The sequence below is a fragment of the Chaetura pelagica genome, unplaced genomic scaffold (genome assembly GCF_000747805.2).
Source record: "Chaetura pelagica isolate M959 unplaced genomic scaffold, ChaPel_1.0 scaffold221, whole genome shotgun sequence".
Classification (NCBI taxonomy): Eukaryota; Metazoa; Chordata; class Aves; order Apodiformes; family Apodidae; genus Chaetura; species Chaetura pelagica.
The window spans coordinates 94,490-118,459 of record NW_009952533.1 but is presented as its reverse complement, the minus strand read 5'-3'; the positions used below and the strand labels follow the sequence as shown (position 1 = coordinate 118,459).

At 36.6% G+C, this 23,970-nt stretch overlaps 1 protein-coding gene across 1 annotated transcript in view; it reads right to left on the bottom strand.

Annotated features, from left to right (window-relative positions):
• KIAA1109 (KIAA1109 ortholog) overlaps window positions 1–23,970 on the bottom strand; it is a 108,175-nt gene that overhangs the window by 69,883 nt on the left and 14,322 nt on the right. The window contains exons 8-22 of the mRNA XM_010008907.1: window positions 19,814–19,893; window positions 18,465–18,615; window positions 16,481–16,637; window positions 15,618–15,696; window positions 14,738–14,829; window positions 13,745–13,862; window positions 12,526–12,681; window positions 11,462–11,559; window positions 10,323–10,501; window positions 10,076–10,182; window positions 7,103–7,311; window positions 4,297–4,524; window positions 3,606–3,746; window positions 2,824–3,000; window positions 734–862 (exon numbers count right to left, since the gene is read on the bottom strand). Of these exons, the coding sequence (XP_010007209.1) occupies window positions 734–862; window positions 2,824–3,000; window positions 3,606–3,746; window positions 4,297–4,524; window positions 7,103–7,311; window positions 10,076–10,182; window positions 10,323–10,501; window positions 11,462–11,559; window positions 12,526–12,681; window positions 13,745–13,862; window positions 14,738–14,829; window positions 15,618–15,696; window positions 16,481–16,637; window positions 18,465–18,615; window positions 19,814–19,893 (2,101 nt within the window). The remainder of the gene's footprint in view (window positions 1–733; window positions 863–2,823; window positions 3,001–3,605; window positions 3,747–4,296; window positions 4,525–7,102; window positions 7,312–10,075; window positions 10,183–10,322; window positions 10,502–11,461; window positions 11,560–12,525; window positions 12,682–13,744; window positions 13,863–14,737; window positions 14,830–15,617; window positions 15,697–16,480; window positions 16,638–18,464; window positions 18,616–19,813; window positions 19,894–23,970) is intronic.

The following is a 23,970-nucleotide window of genomic DNA, read 5'->3' as shown; positions in this document are numbered from 1 at the left end:
TTTACTTGTGCATGTTTAAATTCTTTTGTCCAGCAACACCAGGGGACCCAGTTGGTTTTCCTGCCTTCCACCAGCAAAAGACAAGTCTGCTAATAGAGAACATAATGAAAACTAGAAGAAGAAAAAAAAAAGAAAAAAAGGGAGATCTTAAAAGAGGAAATCCAGAAGCCATACTTAATATATGGCAAGCCTCCTTCAGTCTTCAAGTGACAGTGCATGTGGATTCCAGGAGACAAGCACCAAAAGCAGAACCCGCAATGACATGACGGCTAAGTTAGAGTTCCGTGTTTAAAAATAAAATTAAAGTCCACAGAAGCTATGAATGGTCAGCTTAACTCTCCCACCACAGCACTGTTTCATCAACAGAGGAAAGAGAATGAAAAACAGTAGAAACATGCCAGGAGCACGAGGGGAAGTGTGACCTTTGTCCCCTAAGGGACATCAGAGCATGCTGCTTGGCTCCTAACTGTCCCAGCAGAGGTAAGAAACCAGGCATGACTTCTGTAGATATCATTTCTGAAGTAATTCATAGAGCACAAAAACATTTTGCATATCCACGGGAAAGTCCAGGGGGAATCACTTTGCTTTCTACATAATTAGCTATAATTATGAAAGGGAACATCCAATCTGACCATATAGTCCATGTGTCTTGATAACTTCAAGGCTGGATTTCTAAACTGTTCCCAAGAACCTCTGCAAAGACAGCAAGCAATTAAGGCAGATGAAAGGTTACCTTAGAGTCACAAAAACGACGATCAATTCCATGCTGGCATATTACTACAGATTTTGGCCTTTCCAATTCAAACTCCCGGCACACCACATGAAATACAAAGGTCTGCCCCCATTCCAGAAGACATGCAAGCTGTAAGCAAATAACACCACACAAAATAAACTTTCAGAATTGGACAGAGTATTGAAAGAACATCACCAGAGGCCAGAAGATGCGCAGAAGTAAAAACAAAAAAAACACACTGTAACATTCTGGCTGCATTAGCTTGCCTCCACATGGTCTATTTCCTGTTAATCAAGACTTATTTTTGTGTGCCACAACATGCAAATCTCTGTAGTTTTCCCATGGAAAACACTGTGACATTAAATAATTTAGAAAATAATTTCTCAGTATAAGGAAATAACTTCTGCTATAATGGTTAACTAAGAACTTCACTGTAAAGAGAGTTCCCCTTATTTTACCTAAAAAAATACATCTAAATACTCTATTACCATTCATGATTTACTTGTCGGACTTCCTTGCATTTATGTAAGAAAGTTGCATTTATAAAGCATTGGAGGAAACTGGCTAAACAGAACTGCTGAATCCTACTGGACTTAGCAATTGGCCTATTGTTTATTTAAACCTTTTATATAGTTAACTCATTCATAAAGAAAATTATTAATGACTGTCTGTCTCTATTATGAGAGGAAAATGGGTTTTCCTTGGCTAGCCAAAGGAAGGGGCACTTAAAATCAGCAGTAATTTAACTGGAATTTAATATAGCTATGGCTGTCCTGCACAATCTCTCCTCCTCCTGTAGTGCTCTCCCTTCACAAATTCTTGCAGTACATCACACTACAGGAGTCAAAAAGCCAACAACCCTGAAACAGCAAATTCAAGTTCTGCTTCACAGCAGGGCTGACAACAAAAAAATAAAATTCAAGTCCTGTATGAAGCATACAATTGAAAACGGCTTTGTAGGAGAAGAAAATCCTTAAGTTGCATCAAACACTTATTTAGAAATGTTCTCTAACCTGAGTGATCTGCCTATTGTATACTTAAGAGTCATTTTTAGATCTGGAAAATTAAAAGTAATATCAATGACAAAACTAAAAGGAGTTAGTGCTAAGACTGACCTAAGAAAATCCAATACTGTAAAAGCAAACTATGTTGCAGTGGGATCAAGCATCAGAATTTTTGCAGTGAGCAGTATGACAGAGCTATCAGCTACTCTCCTGCTGAGGCCTGCCCATTCTACACTTCCCCAAATTATCTCATTTGTCTCCTACTTTAAAACGTGGCTTTGTCCATAGCTTTCTTCACCTGCCAGCTAAATTCCTACCAAATGTTCAACTTGATATCCTTACTGGTGGCAGCATCCCTTCAAGCAAATGCCTATACATCTCCAAGAACATGCCTATACATCTCCATCAAGATTCAAATTCAGTGTCAAGGATATAAAATTGCCTCTGAGACTGCAATCACAAGTGGATACTTCATGTATCCTTCCCAGTGACTTAACCAGCAGGGGTAACGAACCTGCATCTCCAAAAATCAGCATCATAATATCAATGTCAGAGGAAGTTAAGTCATCTCATTACCAAACCTTTCAATAGACTTTCCTTTCTCCTGTTCACTACATTACCTAGTTTATGGATTAAGGCATCCCAAAATACCTGGTCTATTTACAGAGAAGTATTACTTACTCTGCAATTAAACCACTTAGAGTGCACACAGATAACTGTAGTTGCCTTTCTGATCAGTATTACTGTATGTTAACATACATAGATGTAAATACATGTGCTTACAGGTAGTGACAACAGTATTCACTCCTGATTTTTGTTCGTGCTCTGTTACCATCACCCTTTCAAATTCTCATGTAACACTTGCCACTGTTTCACCTAGATTTAAGACAAGTATCAGACCCAGCTCATTTAGCACCTCTTATCCACTTGTAGAAACAATTATATTTTCAAACTGTAGAATTAAGGTTACTTAAGGCACAGATGCATCCAAATTCAGCTGAGATCTTGTGCTTTCCAAAATTCTGTGCTATGTCAGCTTTGCAAGAAAGTAACGTAATTTCAAAGTGAACAGTTTCTCAACAGTACCTGTGGTGCTGTCACTTTGGCTGTAAGACTTCCAGCCTGCACATCTATCAGCCATGCATACTCTAAAGTGTCACTCCCAAGAGGCAAACCTTCTGCTGAAAACATGGCGTGAGCACGCAGCTGCAGGCCTGACAGGCTGATGTGACCCTCTCGAAGGACTTCGTCCACTGCAGGTCGCTGTTGAGGACAGGTAAGTTAAAGCTGATAGTGGCAAAGAATGCATGAATTCAAAGTGCAAAACCCGTGTAGCCAGAGATGCTTCATACACATTCACCTTCACCTCTGAAATCCTGTTGACTTTTGTACACTACACAGAGTCCAAGACTTCTCAGCATTACCCACGAAACAACATATATGCAATTCTTACAGGGAAGAGAAATTTAACCCAAGTTTATTTTGATCTTTAGCAACCATCATCAACAACCTCCCCTTAGTGAACTCCACAGCACTATTAAGTCTAAATAGTAAAATTATGGAAAAAAAAAGTCTCAGGGCTGAAATTAAATCATAAAAACCCCAAACCCAAGGTTTTCCCTGCAACCTCATTTCTGCTGCCTTGTAATACAATAATTAAGTTACAGGTTTGAACAATCTTTAAGAGTCTGATTCAGTACACAAAATAGATTGTGTTCTTAAATACGAAGCTATACAAATATGCATCTGATTTTTCCTTAATATCTCTTATTATTCATAAGCCTTAATAAACTTTGTATGATAATTCAATTTTAAGATCATGACAACTTCAAGAAAACACACCCACAAGCACATAAAAAATAGCTTGCTACCTGATAGTTGTCATTCAGAAACAAATTCACTGGAGACAGTACAAGCTGAAGCATTGTTTCTCTAAATCCTTTCTTCATCTCAAAACACAACCTTTCCAAGAAAGCTGTAGGGCACTCAGGACCATCTGGACTGCAATGCTAAAATAAGAATTAAATACATCTCTTTCAGAAACTGAAAATACACAACATAGTTGAATTTCTAAGATTAGAAGCACACCTATGAGCAGGGAGTATCCTAATTTTCCTCAAAAAAGAAGCTTGTGCAACTTGAAAAACCCTTCGACAATTACATAAATAAACTCATGTGGGTGAACTCAGTTTTTTTAATCTGGATTCTTCTTGAATTCCGGGGGTGCCTCAGAAACATCTGCACAGAGCAGAATGCACTGTTAGAAAACGGTTTTGCTAATTAGCAGAGAAATCATAATGGTCAATCAAAAAAATGATCACACAAATCAAGTTCATTTAATAAAAATTACATTAAAATTAGCCAGTTCTGCCTCTCAAAGAAGCAAAAAAAACATTTCAAATTGTTTTAGCTAGCCACAGTTTTAGCAGAGAGTATACGCACACTTAGGCGAGCACAACCCTAACTTCATGTTCCAGGGAGTTAAATTTAGCTCCAGATTATGAAACTAGAAAAAAAAAATACACGAAGGAAAATCTTTTAAGATTCTGAAGTACTTACCACTGGTAATCGTCCATGCACTTTGTACAAGTTAACAAGCACAGTGATATCCCATGGGCGTAAAGTAAGAGGGTGAACTGGCTTGGCTGAACTTTCATTTTCCTTTTGGTCATTTTCCACTCCCACAGCTGTCCATCCAGAGCTTGAAGATGTTGACAGTGACAAAACAGGGCTTGAAATAACTTCTTCAAAATCAGTGTACATGTCATCTTCACCAAAATAATTTTCCTAGGAAAAGCAATTGTTATCACCATATGGAAAACAAAAATATATAGGCAATGTAATGAAATAAAAATCCAACCTTAGCCCTCCCTAAGATATGTGGTATAGCTACAACCCATAGCTGAAGAAACATACATACTATTATGAAAAACAGATACCCCTTAAGTGAGCAGATTTAGTAGCCATGTGCTTTGCAGGAAAAGAAAGGGCTCTTAGTAATTCTCTGAGTACCAGTATTCTACTTGAATGCAATGCAAATAACTACTCTGAAGTGCTACTGCTGACAGTTTAAACAGATTTTGTGCTTTCAAAGACAGATAACTTTGTGAGTAAAAACACAACAAAACATCCTGCAGAAAGTCACTCTTATCCAACCTTCTGAAACTCGTTATCAGCATATTTCAAAGTCTTAAACATGTTTCTTAATTATTAGTTCATAAACATATTTCCCCTTGGGTCTAAAAGCCCAACTTAGTTCTAAGCCAACCCCTTTTAATCATCTAAAACCAAACTAACCATGCCAAATTTAATTGTGAAACAGAAAATCCATCACTACTGTAAAAAATTAAAAATCAACTTCCTGTGTTTTATTTATCAAGTGCATCAAAATCAGATTTCTGATAACTCATCACCTCTGCTTAAAAAAAACAACAACTAGACTGCCAAGAATTTTCTCAATTATGCAGGGTATAGATTCTTTTTAATTCAGTAAGTGGGAAGTGTTAGGGACTAAGAATTCTGTGGAGCAAAATCCTTTCTGAACAAAGAGGTTACAACACAGACGTAAACGTTCCTCCCTCATTCATTCTTAGAGTAATTCAAGCCCTTGACCTCTCAAGTTGACAGAAATGTTTCTACTACTACAAACTCCACTGGTGATTTGTGAGATGCAGACGAATGAGTACTAGACTGGAGATTAAACCAAAACAGATATTCGTCTTATGATGTTGCTTGCTCTCCTCCCCCTATTTTCAGTGCCTCATTTGCTTTCCAAACTTCTTTCTTCTTTTGTAAGCACAAGTCAGCAGCACAAGCAAAGAGGAAGTGTACTACAAAAAGCAAGCAACTGCAAGTTACCCATGTCCTTGAGAAAGGTCTGCAGAAAAGCCAGGCTCATTATCAGCCTTGAAACAAGGACTCCTGTGGACATGTAATTCTAGCAACTTGCATTAAGTCTCCGAAGTATTTCTGATATTAGTGTGTATGAATTAAGCACTGCTCTGTAGCCAAACGAAAAAATCCTCAAAAGTTAAACAAAGCTAATTTGCTTTGCTTTTTAGCAACAGGGAGAGGTACGGGCCGATGTGATGATAGACCTTGAAATATTTAAAAGGCAGAACCAGCAGAGGGTGCTAAGAACTCCAGTAGCTTCAGTCTGGGTACCTTCTGCTGGAGATCTAAGGACCATTCACTCCCAGCCAGTAAATCCTCCAGTAAGAACAAGTGCACTACGCCAAAAAACTGCCTCCCAAGAATAGAAGGCTTAACATAACTGTATGAATTATGCATGTCCAGGAATCTCAATGAAAACAAACTGAAAACAACAATTCAACCGCAAGACAGGAAAACAAACATAAAAACCTCCAAACTAGAAACCTATTAAGAGACTCTGCCAGCACAGCTGGACAAGATGATGTAAACACAGTAGAAAAATAAATACTACAAGGAACAACAAATGTGGATTTTCAAAAACAAGCTACTCATCTACGTTTTCTCTGGAAGTTTAGAACATAAAAGCTAGATTTAATCGAAGAAATATACATCTAAAATAAAAACTCTATCATCATAAAATCAAAGGATCTAACATAAGTGCTGTTTACATCTACTTTCAGAGGCAGAGAGTAAAGAAGTGCTGTTTTGCTCAGAAAGACAGGACCATCTCATGATTTTATGGGCTCCAAAAGAGGAGTTCAAGAAGCAATTCACACATGTGCACATTTCCTTTGGATCAGAAGAAATGAAGCTTACAAGATGCAATACTGCCTAATTTTAATCCTATTTAGTGGCAACATGAAAAAATAATGAGCACATTTTAAGTTCTATAAGCTCTACATAAAATGTAGCATTTTCTGGTATTCATTGCTTACATGCAATATCTTATATAAATTCATTAAAAGTGCTGTTTCTGTATGAGTCCTGATACTGATCACCTGTATCAAAATTCCTCATTCTCTCACCCAAAATCCAGAAGCATTACCTTAGTTATGTCTGTGTAGGCTAAACCAGACCTTTTAAACAAACAAACAAACATATAAAACCCAAAATAAAACCACCACAAAACCCATGCAAACCCCAAGTATTTAACTGTTAGTCAAGTAGAAGCAATGTGTTCAATTGCCCCTAACAGGGTGAGGGAGGTGGGAAGAAATTAAACTGTTTCTAGCCACCCTGAATAGCAGTAATGGAAGCGGACACAACATAAACAACACAAATGAGCATTTTAAAGCAGAACAGATTAACATCAAGGATGAAAAATTCTTCAATATTGAATAAAGTATCTTTTTTAACTATCCTCATGTCCTTCCCCCTTCCCCTCCACAATCCTTAACTCCAGCAATCTGATGAGTTGTGTTCCTATGCCTACCTTTATGGACAGAAAGGCTTTGAGCAGGGGTCCATACAAGGTTATCTGGGAATCTGGGGAGAGTTCCAGTTCCACATGCAGCTTATCTGGGGGCAGCTCTGAGGGGTCAAGGGGAAGGCGGGTTGAAGCTGTGGGAGATGCAATCACACTGTCGGCTGTTTTCTGTGATGGCCTTAGCACAGACAACATTGTTTCTTCCATTTCTGACACTTGAGAGCAAAACAAAGAGAACAGATTTTTATTAGAAGTTAGGCTTCTGATGGACAAAATTCTGCAAATATGAGTATGTATAAAATACGCAACTTTTTGCAACTTCCTAATTGGGATTGTATAATTATGTTAACATTTCTATGCTACTGAACTGTTTTCTCCTATCTAGTAACTATAGGAAGACAAGAAAATAGAGTACTTTAGTCAAAGTTAATTATGCAAGTGAAAAACAATCCTTCAAGTTCTGAATTAAAAATTCCATTTATTTATCTTGCTTCTCAAGTTAAACAGATGCATGCTTTCATTTCAGTGTAGCAGCTTTCCCACAACCACACAGCTACTGCAGAATAAACAAAAATGAATAAACAGGAAAATTGAAAAAGTTGTATTTAAAACCTATTCTGAGTTAGTAGTTCTCTAGGTAGAAACTTCCTCTCAACCAACTCAATTACTCTAGTCACAAAGCAGTTTGGAAATTCAAATCTTATTTCCTATCCCTTCTTTTTATTTGGAGTTAGAGGGAAGGAAGCACTTTGTCTTATTTTTTTAAGTGAGGAAAGGAGATGAGAAGGAAATTACTAACTTCAAGTGCTTTGGGAATGTAAAGCTGGGAAAAAAGCTGGGAAAGTAAAGAGCTCTATGGGAAAGCTCTATAAAATTTATGCTTCTGATAGAGTAAGATTTCAAGTGCCAGTTTAACTGGAAGAACCAGCACGTACAGAACTACAGTGAACACACACCTGTAGCTAAAAAACCTTCAAGCTTTACCTTACCACTATTGACTCTAATGCTTGGTCAGTGCTTGCATTATATTACATGTTATAGATTAGCTAAATGCTGCAGTGAGATGACCACTTTTTTTGGAAGCTGCATCTGTTGTAACGCAACGTATTTGTTCCTCTGAGTCTTACAGAGTTCTAGAGATTGACTCAAAGTAAAATACTGATGTTGCTACTACTGTAAGAAACATTCCATCAGCATCACAGATTAGAAGTGAGATGGACTGCCCTGGGTTATTCACTGAAGGAAGCTGCAGACAAAATTACCTGTGTATGTAGAAACTTCAAATGCAGGTTCAGTTGCTACAATTACAAGTAAATGCTCTCAAATTTGAAACAGGTACATTTGACACAAGCTGACAGACTCACAAGAGCACTTAATGAACATCTGCAAGATGAATCTTACTTCTTCTGATTCATCCTCTAAAATTTGATCTCTTTTAGATTTGAATTGTTGGAACTCAAAACCTGAAAACGCTATCCAGCATATCTTCTGACACCTGCTGATTGAGGCCCATTCAAATTACTATTCTAATTACTCACCCGTTTTGCTTCAAGCATCTCAACCTGAAAGACTTTTATGTAACACCATACCTTCCTGCATACCTCCCTCTGCATATAAAATGACTTACTTTTACCTCTGTGTTTAAGTACTTTATAACTTTTTGTCCTGGTTTGAGCCAGGATTAAGCCAATTTTCCTTTTGCTGATTTTTTTTGTCCTTCAGTAAGCTTTCTTTTAACTAGCAACTGTGTGTTCTGCTAGGCTGATAAGACACTGGAATGTTGTTGTAACTGCTGGGTCTTCAAGGTCGCACCTTCACTCTGCCAACTCAGACACTACGGGGAGATCTGTGGCCCCCCTCGTATGAGGCTGAGTTAGACAGCAAAATGGGCCAGAGATATTCCATTCCATATATCTACGTGGGCTCAAAGGAAGGTCGGGGATCACGGAGGACAGCTTCCTTCCTTCTTCTTCTTCCCTTCTCTTCCGTCCATGGCCGGTGTCCAGGGAGGACTCCGTCCATCCATCACCCTTAGGTAACCCTTAGGCCCGAACTCTCCTGACCCTCATCACTCTGTGCTTTCTCCAGCAGCATCTCCAGGATTCCTCGGGACTGTCTTAATCTCAGGGGAGTTCTGTGGGAGTTGCTGGGGGTGGGAGGAGGCGAGAGGCCCATACCTGAACATATTTGCATATAATTGTATATATTTTCTTATATCATTCATTAGTGTTTAATTAAAGCTGTGTAGTTTAGTTTTCAATTCAGCCAAGTCTCTCTCTTTTTATCTCTCTCCTTCCCTACCTGGGTGATAGGGGGAGGGGATCGAGAGCATTGTTGTCAGACACGGAGTCAAACAGTGACACTTTTTTTTTTTGCAAGCACGTACTTTTAGAAAGATTCTTACATAGAAATATTGTTTAGACATTAAAAATTTTAAAATTCTTTCTTAAACAGCACTCATATATGATGGCTGTGGTTCACTTCAACATTGCTCAGAAAACTAAGACTTTCATATCCATAAAGGAAAGACTATGTTATTGTATCTCATATATAGTGTATTGAAACATTTAAATCATATGACAACATCATAACATCCTAAGGAAAAAAAGCTCAGAAAGGCTAAGGAACACAATAATGCCAAATTATTGTACTTCATATTTAACCTACCACGTGATATTTTATGTTATGTAACAACCCATTTACAAGATCCACTTTGTTAAGGACACAGAAGTGAAATACTGACAGTATACTCTTTTCACACAGGCAACTGGGACATGTTCTGGAATTTTGCATCACAAGATACTGTCAGTTTTTAAATAAACCCTGGTGCCTTATAAAGATTAGCATTCTCCCCCATTTCACACATCATAGGAGTTCAGTTCAAAATTCAGTTCTACAAACATAAGCAGTTCAACTGAACCAAGTCACAGCATTTCCTGAAATGAAACATGTCAACAAAAAAAAGGGAGTGACACTTACAGGATTGTTTTAACTGCTCATCTGCCTTTTGAGGATAAATTGGGTGCCATGAGTAGTCAATTGTAAACACAACACTCGGGACAGTCCAGCACTCAACCCATCCAGTCCTTTCAAAAAGAAACATTGCACTTCTGTTAGCTTAATTCAGTATCTCCCATGAACATGTAAGCTTGCTTTCATCACAAACAAAATGAGTAATATGAAGAGCCAATATAAAAGCATAAATACATATCAGGATCAAACTCACTCTTCTTGAGTAATGTTCCTCCATTTGGGTTTGCCTGTTTTCTGACCACTTTGACATTCAGCAGAAATACAAGATTCAGGGCTTATTTTATTAGGTTGACAATCTTTCACCAACATAAAAAGGGAATACTTGCTAGGATGACAATCTGGTAGATACAAATGAAGATCAACATCTTCTCCCTGAAACCAAACATCAGCAACAGAAAATTTACATTCACTGCACAACGCTGTTGTTGTTTGCATGCTCATAAGTGCCATCCATCTTCTGCATTTTACTGGCAAACTGAGGCAAAAAATATCAGTTTTCCCTTGTGATTGCTGACCAAAGCTCCCACCAATTTCTAGTACAGTCCCAAGAGCTTTGTAGTTCTGGAACAGTTAACAAGTCCAGTAGATTGCATGTAACAACACACCATAGCAATCCGTAAAATACAGGGGCATTCCTGTTCTGTTGTCAAGTTGTACTGCAAAAGTTCAGTGACTGACACAAGGCTACCTTGCATCTCAACTAAACCATATTTTCTTTGCTATCAACTGTACAAAATTACTAACATCACCATTAACTAGTTTTGTTGTTTTTTAGTAGCACTAGATAGCTTCTATTTTAGGGAAGACAAGAAGTACAGTCTTTGAAAGAACTAGCTGCATCTGTCATCATTATTTATTATGCAGAAACTCTTAAAATCTGGAGGATGGCTTTCCCAAATGGTTTGGGGGTACCCATTCCAGTATTTGATTTTCAGCTTTGAAAATACATTAGATTTCCATATTTTCTAAATAAAAGGGAACAGACTTTCAATTGATAAAATACATACACAGATACACACAGTCTAAGTATGTGTCATAAATATGTACACTGAAAGTGTGTACATACCTATGGAGAATATGTATATATTTACTTACAATTTAATTTATTTTTTCTTCTATATGCATCTACAAATCAACAAAGCCTATGACTGGATGCCTCACATAAGCAACAGAAACCATTTACCTCTGTGTTACTTAAAGAAAAAGTCTATTAACTCTAAGTGAGAGTATTGCTCTTTCAGGAAAGAGTTTATTAAAAATTTCCTGACTGGAGGAGGTATGGAAACTATCTCACATTTGGAAGACAAAAGGTACGAGCAGAAAAGAACTTACCCTTAAAGAGAATCTTGTATTGCATATGGTTGGAACAAAATCAGTGAAAGGCAAAGAGAAAACTATGTTCAGTGTTTCTCCACAAGCTGCTAGATAAACTGTGAGAGTAGAGGAAAACATAAAAAAATCTGTCGAAATTACACCCTATTTTGTTCTTAGACAAATTATCAAACATACAGGTAAAAAATTATCAAAATATATTTAAGAACTCATGATATAGGAAATTGTCATTTTAACTACTGTGTATTTAGAGTACATCATACTAAATTATTCTCAAAGTATTTACTCTCTACAGCTTGCCCTTTATAGAAAGACAAAGTATTTAGCACAATGAAACTCCAAGGAGACAATAAAAAAAACTAACAAGTATCTCACTACTTTATTGCTCTACACATCAGTTTTTGGACAAGAAAACACACATTCTTAAGTTCCTCAGGCTTCTGGTGATGTAGTTAACCTTATTTTTAACTAGAACACAACTTCATTATTTTTAATCCACCACCTTTCTATACTGAAATTATAAGATTCAAGTACAGTGTAGACAACTGAAATATGTATAAACCATATTGCACAAAGCTTTGGCTTTCTGAAATGTACCTCTTAGTTTTTTCTACAATTAGCTGTGTTGTCTCCTATTCAGGCAAGAGACTTTTCTAGCTATAATGAGTTCAAATGGCATTTTTGCAACACTACTGAAGATTATTCCCAAGTGAATGTTTTTAGTTAGCTTACCGAATATAGGTCAAGACCTCATAGTTGCTCTCTGAAAACTCTTGTACTAAATCAAAGATTCAAAGGATCTTGAAAAATGAATGCTAAAACATGATCTAGAACTCCACTCTCCCCAAAAAAGGCATGCATTTGTACAAAGTAAGCTTGAACTTCAGTTTTAGGATGGTTTATGCACATGAACAGTAGTAAAATGGGTATTTATCATTGAATGTATCATCCTCTAGTAAAAATTTCATAATTCAACTCTATATATAAAGTCTGTATTTTGTACATATTTTTGTAGTATGTACTCTTCTTTCAAAGAAAAAAAAATAAAATCCAAGTGACCTCACCATTTTCTTGCTGTTTGGTAGAACAGTCAATCCAGTTGTGTTGATTTGCTGCCCAAATCATTTCAAACTGATGAAACATGATTTTGAAGTTCCACATATAAGGAACAAATGAAAAAATATCAGGTGCGCTGTCACTGGACCAGTCTTGGATCAAATCTAAACACATGTAATGACAAGTTAGTTAGCAATCAAGTGATAGATTTCTTCTGTTAAGTTTTTGACTTTTGATAAATTTTACATCTTAACTGTTTGCTCCTTTACAGAAAAAGAAAAATGAGAAGAATACACAGTATCCACAAATACTTGCTGTGAACCCATCTCCCATTTTTCACCTGCTTCTTAATTTGGAAAGCCGTAGGTTTAACTAAGTTCTCTAGTTCAGTTTTGTTCAGTAGCAAAGTTACACACTGACCTAGAAGCACTGGACTATCAGCTGCTTTCCTTAGGATTTCCACTCTGATCCTCTCTCTGAATGTGTAGATTAGTAATAGCACCTAAAGCAGCAACACAGTGCTGTTGTAGTAGGCTGGCACACTACGCTGCACACTGCAGCACTGCACAGATAATGGCTCTGGCCTCCCTAGGAGGATAACTTCATTAGCATGGCAGCATGCCCACACTAATTAATCCTTCCACCCAGCAGGGCTGATTAGCTCAAGCAGTGCAGTACTGATGGGGCTATATGCTTTCCATTACTGCAGCTGGAACTTTCATCACCAGTTTGGTGATGCTGTATGATGCTGCACTGCCTTGTGTGCATGCATTCTTCCTCACAGCAAAAAGGCTAAGGAGCAAAGTACTTTTTCTCATCATCTGGACACAACCAGCTGAAAATTAGTCAAAAAGAGAGATATCAGAGAAATCCACATCCTAGTTAATAAATAATACATAAATCAATACTTCTGATAAACGAATCTGAAATTTAAAAATCACATAACATAACTGCAGATCAAATTTAGTTTAGATGGTGGAAAATTAATTGGTATTTCTACTCAAATACAAGAATACCCTGTACTTAAACACTTACAGGCAACAGAAAACATCAGGAACTCTGTCCTCAGAAGCATTTTGTTGTCTTTAATATGAGCTAATTTAATTTGATATGTAACTTATTTAGTAAAGAAGTTATCGGGCCTTGCACACCTTTGCAAAATTTGAAAAGAAATTCTAAAGGAAGAGTATTTAATTTAATATGCAACTTGTTTATTAAAGAAGTTACCTGTAAAGAAGCTTTTCTGAGCAAAGATGAAATGATAGGTTGCCTTATACACCTCAAGTTCACATTGCCATGTCTGAGGCATGTTCCATACCCGGGGATAGCTGGCATTAATATGAAACTGTGAACAAGATATTAAAGCATCAGAATTACTTGAAAGATGACAATCCTTGACCCTGTAGCTCAGCAGTTTTCACGCACGTACCGTGATGCATAATTAAAACCATTTTCCTGCTGGGATGAACAGAAGGTCTCTCTAGTTTCTTAATAATTTAATCTCTCTCTGTGTTTGAAGGTCAAGTGTTAGTGCATTCATTTATTTGGAAAGGTATACTACTAACTTCTGATACATCTGCTGCAGTAGACATACCAAGCAATTTATAAACAAAAGCTTTCATTAGAAGCATCACTTTTCATGATACACTAAACTCCCTCAGAATATAATACTTTTCAACCGTTGATACTGTGCCCAAATTTAAACATTAAAACATCATTCTAATAAAGTAATTGAAAAAAAAAACTGAGAAAGGTAATCTTCAAAATTATAGTATGGCATAAAAGAAATACTTAGCAAACAGAAGAATAATGTAGTATTCCAGCTGTCTCAAGTAGTCTGAGCACTCTGAATTACTTTTAAGCCCATATGCTCTGTAGCAGAGCTAGGGAGTGTAATCATTTATTAAAAAAAGCCTACAGGAAGACATAGCTACATAGTAAACGAGGCAAAATTTATTAGTGGTACTCCAATTCCCCCACTGCCCTCAAAATACATTTAAAATGGTTTATAAATTATATAAGTCACTGAAAGTTACACATGCACATAGTCCTGCATGTATATTTAATTTCCTTACACGTTAGGGTCATGAAAAATACGTAAAAAATTAATATTGATGTATTGTTTAAGAATCTAAAGAACTGCTCCACAGACAAATAACTATGTTCTTTATTTAAAATCCTCTAAAGACTGCAGCTTTGTGCTGCTTAATGCAAACTTACAGCTAGCATTTCAGCTTCTAAGAGAGTCCGGTACTGCATACTGCTGGTGGCATCCACATGTAGAAGCTGCCCTTTAATTGTTGGTGAATAGCCTAGCCAACAAAAGATATAAAATATAATCATTCAGACATAAGAGTTATGCAAGTCTTTAAATAATTTTTGCCAGTGATCTGAGCAGTTCACTAACAACCAAGAAATATCATCATGGAAATTAGTTACTATAATAATTCTCTCCTCTACTGTTTGTCAGTGAAAAGCTTAACATGTTTTGCCCTCATGCAGAAGACATTACACAAGTCTTCTTGCTGGGTCTGAAAATGCTCAGGTTTTGGAGATCTTGGGTTAAGTTGCAGAATAAAACTCAAGATGCAAAAAAGAACCAAGAGAGCAAACAATTTAGCAGAGGGCTTCAAATCAGTCAGCAAGATGAGTAAATACAAGGAACATACCCATAACTTCACATACATCTCCACTTCATCTTGGGTTTTTATTTAAATAAGTTATTATTAAATTAGTTTTCATAATGCATTTCTCAGTCTGATCCAACTGCTACACTAATCCTACTGAAGAAATCTTCCTGCTTTGAGTTGACAATGTTTCTGTCATCTGCTTCAATATACAGACTTAAATGATATGTTACTTAGTAGTAGAGGAATTTGTGTTTCCTAACCCGAACAAAACATGGAGATAACAACTATTTAAACACATACATGCTCTAATATCTTGCAAAGAAATATACACAGAAATACACCTTTATACCAGAAATACACCTTTTGTTCCTTTATATAAGAATATACATGTCATAGTCACAAAAGATAAAAACAAGACATGGACACACACAGGAATCAAGAAAAACTCATTAAGCTTAACTTTCACTCACCATTTTCGCCTACTGTCATGGGAATGTTTATTTCCAAATATGATCCAGCACCAACATTTACATGTACAGCATTAGTTTCCTGTATTGAAAGAAAGAAAAGACATCTCATCATTAATTCTAGGCTCACTGCATGAGCCAGTGTATTTTATCCATAATTATCCACACCTGTATTAAGGCACCCAAAGACTAAAGTCTCTCTACATTCAGAAAAATTACTAATGACCTATGTGCAATGACACCAAATAACATCATTTTTAGGTTTAACAAATGTTGACTTAAGTCCACTAATAGAAACAGCATAAGATATTCTGATCTAAGGCCTGAAAGGGCAGATGAATAGGTTTTTCTCACACTACACTTTCAGTCACAAAAAAAACCAACAGTTGTACAATGAAGTCAAACTACATTCCATTTGTAAGAGTAGAAACAGGGGGAAAAAAAACCCAAACCCATACACACTCGCATTGGTTTTTTTTACTCCACTAGCATCTCTCCAGTAACATTAGAAATTCATCCAATATCAGAAGAAATTCTCTCCTCATCATGGTGAGCTTCATCATAATGGAAGACTGCACAAGAGATGTACCAGTCATTAAGTCCCAAGACTGTAGGAGCTGTCATGGCTTAAGATGTAGCTTTAAGGCTTAAAATAAACATAAAATAAGCCAGAAAATATTAATGTGTTTCAGCCAGTATTTCTCTTCGAAGGGTTTGTTCATAACTATGGAAGACTGAACCAAAAACTGCCTGGCTTTTAAAACCATAGTTTTGTAATACACACCTGAGACAAGTAAAAACACACACAACTGAAAAGGACAATCACAGTAGACAATGTATATCCCAGATAAATTTTCAATATCTACCCTGTTTTTGGTAAAAAGCAAATCAATGGTGGCATCTGCAATAATATTCATCCGCAGTTCAAAAGCAAGAATCTGTCTTGGTTTCCCAGGCTGAGCAATTTCTGAGACTTTCATAACTTGGTAGTCTGGTGGGAAGAAAAATTTCCACAAGCAATCCCTAGGACAAAAAAAAAAGAAGGAAAAGTTGTGTTTATTCACAGAACATGTATGTATATTTAAACATATTTGTGCAACTATTTGCATAATTAATTATTTTCCTGTTAGCTGAGTCTTTAGACAACCACTGGATGTGTTAAAAATGTTTCTTTAACACATTCCTCACAGGAGTCTTCCAACTCATTACTGAAATTTCCAAAAGTTTAAATGACAAGTAACGTTTGGATTAAAGCCAGAAATGGACGGAACATAACTGATTTAGAACAAAAATACTTTAATTCAGATGCCAAACAAGCTATATTTTTCTTCTTCCTAAGTTTTGGTTTACAAATCCCCCACAAAAACACAGCAGGAAGCAATCTGTTTATGCTTTACTTTGTGCATCAATAATTCATGTAATGCCCAGAAATAAACAAAAGAGGAAACTTTAGGACCTCAGAATGGGAGTTAAATGAAGCCTACATTTCCTCAGACTTCTGTCTGAACATGCAGCTACATGAAAGAAAAGCCACAGCAGTGAAACACACCACAGTTTATAGAGGTCTCAAGGCAGTGGCAGTAGCAGCTTCCTGCACCAAGTATCTGATCACTGCAGCAGCATACAAGTTTGTTGTTTGTTTGGTTGGTTGTTTTGCTTGTTGTTTTCTTGTTGTTGTTGTTTTTTAAAAAGCCCAAAAATCCAACAGCAAAACCCCCTCAAGCACCACAGAACACTCATTGTCAAAAATCCTGGGGAAGCCCAAGATTTTATTGCATGATGTACTAAAGATCAATATTTGTAGAATTCCCTATTGGAACTGAGAGTAAAAAGTCCACAAAATTCCTACAGATCTATGCTTCTAGAACACTAGGGCACTGTCTAAAATTCTAACCATGGTACCATATGAGAGTTCCCAGTCATGCACCTTTGAACCCTAGGCACTCTGAGCAGGCACCAAATTGCCTCCGCCTAGCCAGCTTAAATTATAAAAAGCAACAGCACCATAGAGCAAGTTTCTTGGGAGTATTAAAAATGTCATTAATGATTCACTGGCTTCATGTTTCTAGCAAAGCACTGTTCTGAAAATTGGCATGTTCTCTTAAGCTAAGATTGTCATATCTAATGACTACTCTTTGGTCTGCCATTCTCACAATCCTAAGAGACAATTAATCATAATAATTTCACAGGAGGATTAAGGGAGGCCAAGTATCAATCTGTAATTACTAGGGTAAAAGAGGGACACTGATTATGTCACTTTTACTTAACAATCCTTTTCTCTCTAAACAGTTCTATCATCTACCAGAAATACTCACATGCAAAACATTGAGGGCTAAGTGAAAAACACTAGTAGAGTTCTGGCCCAATATTTTGTCACTAAAATATCTAGAAGATAAATTCTTTGGAGACCACATCAAGTGGTTGATTCTGCTGAGCGAGGATAAATTATTCCCCCCTCATTTTCACAGCCAGATTTGGACTTCCATAAAATTTCCTCATCAATATGCAGTGTATTCCCCTCCACAAACTACTAGGAGCTTGATAAATCTAAAGGTAAGCAATCAAAAAGTTAAACCCCTACCTACGTAACACTTGGTAAATTCTAAAACTACTTTGTTCACAAAAAAATAGGAATGTAATTTATTAATTTAATAATACATGTGCACTGAGTGAGTCTAACTTTGGAAGATAAACAACAATTTACTAACCTTGAAGCAGCACTCTTAGACTGCCTAGTCTACTTCAAATAAACTATAAGTTTGAGCACTTGCACACAGGAAAATTTAGAGTTTTCTCAGAAATAATAGATATTAAAGATAAAAACTAAAGGTGTAAAACATGGTAACATACCTCTGCCTGTCAGCCCAAGGTCCATAGTTGAAGTCTGTTCCTTTTCCACAAACAATGTCCAAACCCCAACATGGTGGCAGATCCTGTAATTTGCTGTCTTCATCATTTGCTTCTCCATCATTATTTTCGTCTGTCTCCTCTGGTACAAGACCTGTATTACATAATATAATAAACAGATTATTAAAGGAAGCTGCTTCAAATTAACTTGAAAAATTTTAATTTGGTAAGCACAAGACAATTAAAGTGTCCTGATGTCAGTTTTATTTGAGACCACTACAGTACGTAAATACCAAGCCACAATTCAATGCAGACTCCCAAGAGCAAGAACATGACTCAAAATCCTTGAGTTTTTCTGAAGTGCTGCTCACCCATGTCAGTGAAATGCTGACATACACAGCTGTTTTATCTCTAAAGTTTGCTTTTTACCAACACAGGCTTTGTATCCTACTTCCAAACCAAGTTAAAATCATTTCTACAGACAATGCAAGTAAACAAAAAGGAAGACTTACTACAGTAGCTCCAGAGTTACTAGTAAAAATTTAAGCCATCATTCAGCAACAATCCAAAATTGTTCCCTGTCCTACACCAGTATACACCATTACTGAACAAGTTACCTTTGTTCAAGATAGTGGAGTCAGAGCAAAAGCTTTTGCAAGCCAAGAAAAACTCAAAAAACTCAAAATAAAGTGGTAGTATAATACACTGGATTTAAAGTGAAAAAGACAGACAACACAATAACCAGAAACTGATACATCAAATAAACTTCCCACAAAATTCCAGCAGATGATTATAAATTGTCCCCACTCCTGAAGTACTTCTGCAAACCTACACCATTTATATTTACATACATTACAAAACATAACTTGTTTCAAGAATAAATATTGATTTGATGTTGTATACAGCCTTGTGGAAGGCATCTCTGACAAAATACCTACATAACCATAAAATTACCCACTGATAAAAACTTTAGTTCTACATATAGTTATTTCGGCTATGGAATTCCTCAAGCCTCTTAAATGAAACAATCTAGAAAACTGGTAACAACCACTAAAAAGAAAGCAGCTCAAAATTTCACTCAGTTCTGAATACAAAACATGTTAAGTCTGTCCCATTTACTTCAGTGGAAATTTTTATCATTTGCAGAACAGATAACTTAGGAACTTTTAAGCATTCATAAGCATACTCATGAATGCTTTTCTTGGCTCCAAAACATTACACTAACTTTTTCAGCATAGATATTTTTCAACATAAAAAAAAAAGAAATTGAATTGTCTAAAGTCCAGACAATTAAATGAAAAAATAACCTTCAAATTCCTTAAAATTTTATCTTTGTGTGTAACTGAAGGTACCTGGTTCATCCATGTAGTAATAGATATCAACATCATTGGACTGCATCACAACAAAACCTTCACCCATCAGCCTCGGCGGTCTGCAATGGAAAAACGTGCAAAGGTAAAGATTCAGAAGCAATGCACTGAGATTAATTTACATGAAACATACTAAGCATAATAGAAGAGATTAAATAGGTCAAGCTTGCTTGCACCTTGTCAGTAGCACACATTTAACCATGCAATCATCAATAAAACTGCTACCTGTCTCAAGTGAGCCAACAGGGGAGATGTAGTGTGTGGTACCTGAGCAGGAAGGCTGTGGGCAAGACTCCAGCCTGATGTGATCCCAAGACACCAGCTCCATGTGTCTACACTGGTCTTGCCTGCAGGCTGTCTGCAAGAGCCACAGCCTACTCTATCTGTTAGGAATCAGTCTTGCCACATTACCAGAAGGTTGGACATAACAGACCCAAGTTCCCAGACCACGCCACAGCATCCAAATACAGCCATTTGTAAGCTAAATTTGAAGTAGGGTTATAAACTCAGTTCCTCCATTTCCCTTCCTATCACATTGTGATTCCTGGTCTATCTGCTACCTCAGACTAAATGAGCTTCTGAAAACAAACACAGTGAATATTCAAGTCTATCTGGTCTCAAGTCTCCTATCAAAAAGGAAGCTGTCATATTGCTAGGCTATATGGACCCGATTTGAAAAAAGTACTCGATCATTATATTGTTGATATCAATACATAAAGTAACTTAAAAGTTTAATCAAGCACGAAGATACCAAGTTTCTCTCTCCACAAATACATTTCTCAGATGTTATAAGCTACAACCAAGTATCAAAGTTTTGCTTTCAATTTTTTGTTCCATCACGAGTTCCTTTCTCCTTGTCCTATATTTTTCTTTCTCCTGCTAATTTGCTTACTAAAATAGCACTCTAAACCAAAGGGACAAGAGATCTTCAGTAATTAGACCATTAGTTAAAAAAGAAAAAAAAAGGTTAAAAAAGGGCTGTTCTTATTTATCGTTTCCCTCAATATAAAATTATCTGTGATAAAACTGCTACACAAAACTTCTAATACTATTGTATTGGTATATTACAATCCCTTTCTTGCAGTGTTACCACATATTAATTTACATAATATAATTATATAGTAGTAACAATATTATCATGTGAAAATTCTGTTTCTACTGCAAAAGACAGTTTTGCTACATTTAGAAATTGTTATCTTTTAACCAAAAAAGAAAATTCCAATGACAGAAATCCACAGTCTAAGAGTATGAGCTGCTAGAAGCACACTGTCCATTTCACCACAGCTCAAATGGAGGAAAGCCTGGAAAATATGGAAGACAGCAGATGGAGAACCCTTGTACTGCAAACACCTGATGTTTTCAGAGTGTTCCCTCAGTGGGGCACGTTGTCAGGATAAGGCTGCACCTCGTTTGAGCAGCTCAGTGCTTCATCATGAAGGTCCATCAGCCACTGTCCTTACTCCCTGCTGCTCAATCCAGTGCGTGTTCTATTCCATGAAACACAGAATACTACAGCCCTTGCACTTGAAGTGTGTTCCTTTCTCTGACAGTACAGAGTGCTCAGTTCTTGAAACACTTCATACAGATTTAACTAAGCCTATAGAAATACATTGGAAAAGCTAAATTAGCTTTTACTAAAAATTAGTGTAAAATATGAAGGCATACGGCAGATTTAACAATTGTTTCCTTCTGCCCCCCTACTAGCATTTAAGTACACTGACTTAGAATAATTATTTTGTTTTAAACTAAAACACTACCTTGTATAGAATTACGAGGAATTTTTGAGCTAAGCCATCTCCAAGATGGACGATTTTACTTAAGTCCATGCCCTAAAAGAAACAGTCACTTAGCTGTGGGAAAGAAATATCTACAGGGGAGTCTGAGGAGCTGACAGACTGGGCAGACCCTCGTGTCAAGCACCCACTGGTGTGCCATTCTCATCACCTTTGCCATACTCGATTTTCTGGATGAGAGTTATGAGGTCTTACCCTAAGTGGAATTGGAAGAGGAGAAAAAAACTACAAAAATCTGATCTGGCAGCTAAACATCTTACTCAGTCCTTTTCCTCCAGTTCTTTAAGTGTACATCTTCACGTTCCATAAAACACTCCTCTTTTATGCTCTTGCTCTGATCTCTCTGAACTCACTACACTTTCACAAAACTTTTTGCCCATTAAGTGCAGCACTTTTTTTTTTCCACAAAGAGCAAAGTTTTCTTCTGCATCATCACGGCTCGTCACTTGTTTTTTCATTTCCCCCTTTCCTGGTTTCACTATTTTTGATTATTTCATTTGGTATATGAAAAATATATAGTACATGGCTGAAGCACCTTATCATTTTACATTATCAAAGCATCACAGGCCATAACAAACACGACATAGCAGCCAAGAAAAACAGCCCTAGAATGGTGAGAAACAGACAGCAGAAACAATTTAGACTTAAGATGAACATACAGTTTATTTGTATATATTAAAGGACACAAAAAATTCCCTCCACAGAAAATGGGTGAGGAAGGTACCTAATGAGGCTGTCTAACCCACCTTCAGTAGCAATAGTTACACCTTAACAGACTTAGCTGATAGAGGTGGTACAACCCTAGAAATCTCATTGCAGGCCATCTGCAAAAATAATTCTACAATGACAACGAAGTATAATGAGATTATAATTAAAAAACATTTTCCTAATATCTACTCTAAACTTCCACTTTGATCCTGCTGACAAACAAATTCGTTTTGTTTTGATCTGCTTTTCCTAGCACAGTTTTACTTTTTTCCCCTAGGTTCTGGAGGATTTTTTTGCAAAAAGTGATGGAAGTGTTGTCATGTCTGCCTATAATATAATAATACCGTTTTCAAGGTATGTTCTTGACATTGGTATCAATTAGTCAGTCTGTTACAAATTTCACCAAGTCACTTAGCTGATTTTCATATGCGCATTGCCTGAAGGAATTTCTTCAAGTTAAGACACTCAGTTTAATTTTTAAGCTAAAGAAGGATAAGAGGGCAGGCTCTAAAAACTCAAACATTCCCAGTTTCCAGTGAACTGGGTCATTTGTTAAATCTACCCAGTAAATTAGGGCACATGTCTTCTGCACACGTGGCATCCTTCAGCCATCAGAAGCAGTAGGGATGGTAACAGCATAAAAAGAAAATACTTAGCGGAAGGAGGAGGAAAAGCTAATCGTTTGAGTATCTTAATGCTATTTTGTTTTAATCTTGTTTGTTTTCAGTATTAATTGGAGAAATTTCCTTTGTCGTCTTGTTGGAAGAGTAACAGGCTGTACACATGCCCAGAATGTTATTTGAAAACATATAAAGGCATATTATAAATGACAGTATTTGGCTGAAACAAAGCCAGTTAAGGTACAGCCAAATAATGCACAGTTTATTTCCAAGGATTATGATTCATTCTCTGGATATTGTTGCTTAGGAGGTATTAAACAGGCATAATAATTTAACATATACTCATACACACAATTGTCCAAGGATAGCATACATTATTTATTTTTTGTTGAGCAAATAACAGCTGTGAAACACTTGGAAATTCAGCAGGTTTGTCTGAATTATCTGTTGAATACATAACACTGTAAGCATTAAGTAAGATAATGCAGAAGACTCTGGCTGTGATGTTCATACCATGTAAAACACGAATGTCAATACAGTATGCACAAAATGTCTTGCTGATTAAAGTGTAATAAAATGAGAATCCTATTGTCAAATTGCTTCATGCAGGCACCACTTCTTTTGTTTTACTTAGTACCATTCCGTTTGTGAAAGCTGCAAAACCTCACTTGTGGAATACATTGAGGTGAAAGGATCAGCAATCTGTCTTCAAAAGATAACATGATTTATACTACAGAAAATATCATGCAGCTTTTGCCCATTTTTGAAACATGTTTTCCAAACTACATGCAAGCCAGCTCTACTGAAGTCAACACCTTAAACTTGGCATTTATCCTAGACATTTAGTGTTGTCAGTGTGTGTGTACAGCTATCATACCTGAGTGAAGGAAAATAAAAATGGAATGCAGGATATTAATCACAGAGCAGAACACATCCCCCATAAAATCTGTAAGATAGAAAACCAGTACTTTTCTCCATAAACAAAATAGTTTAAGACCAAATGCCAACTGTCTTAAAC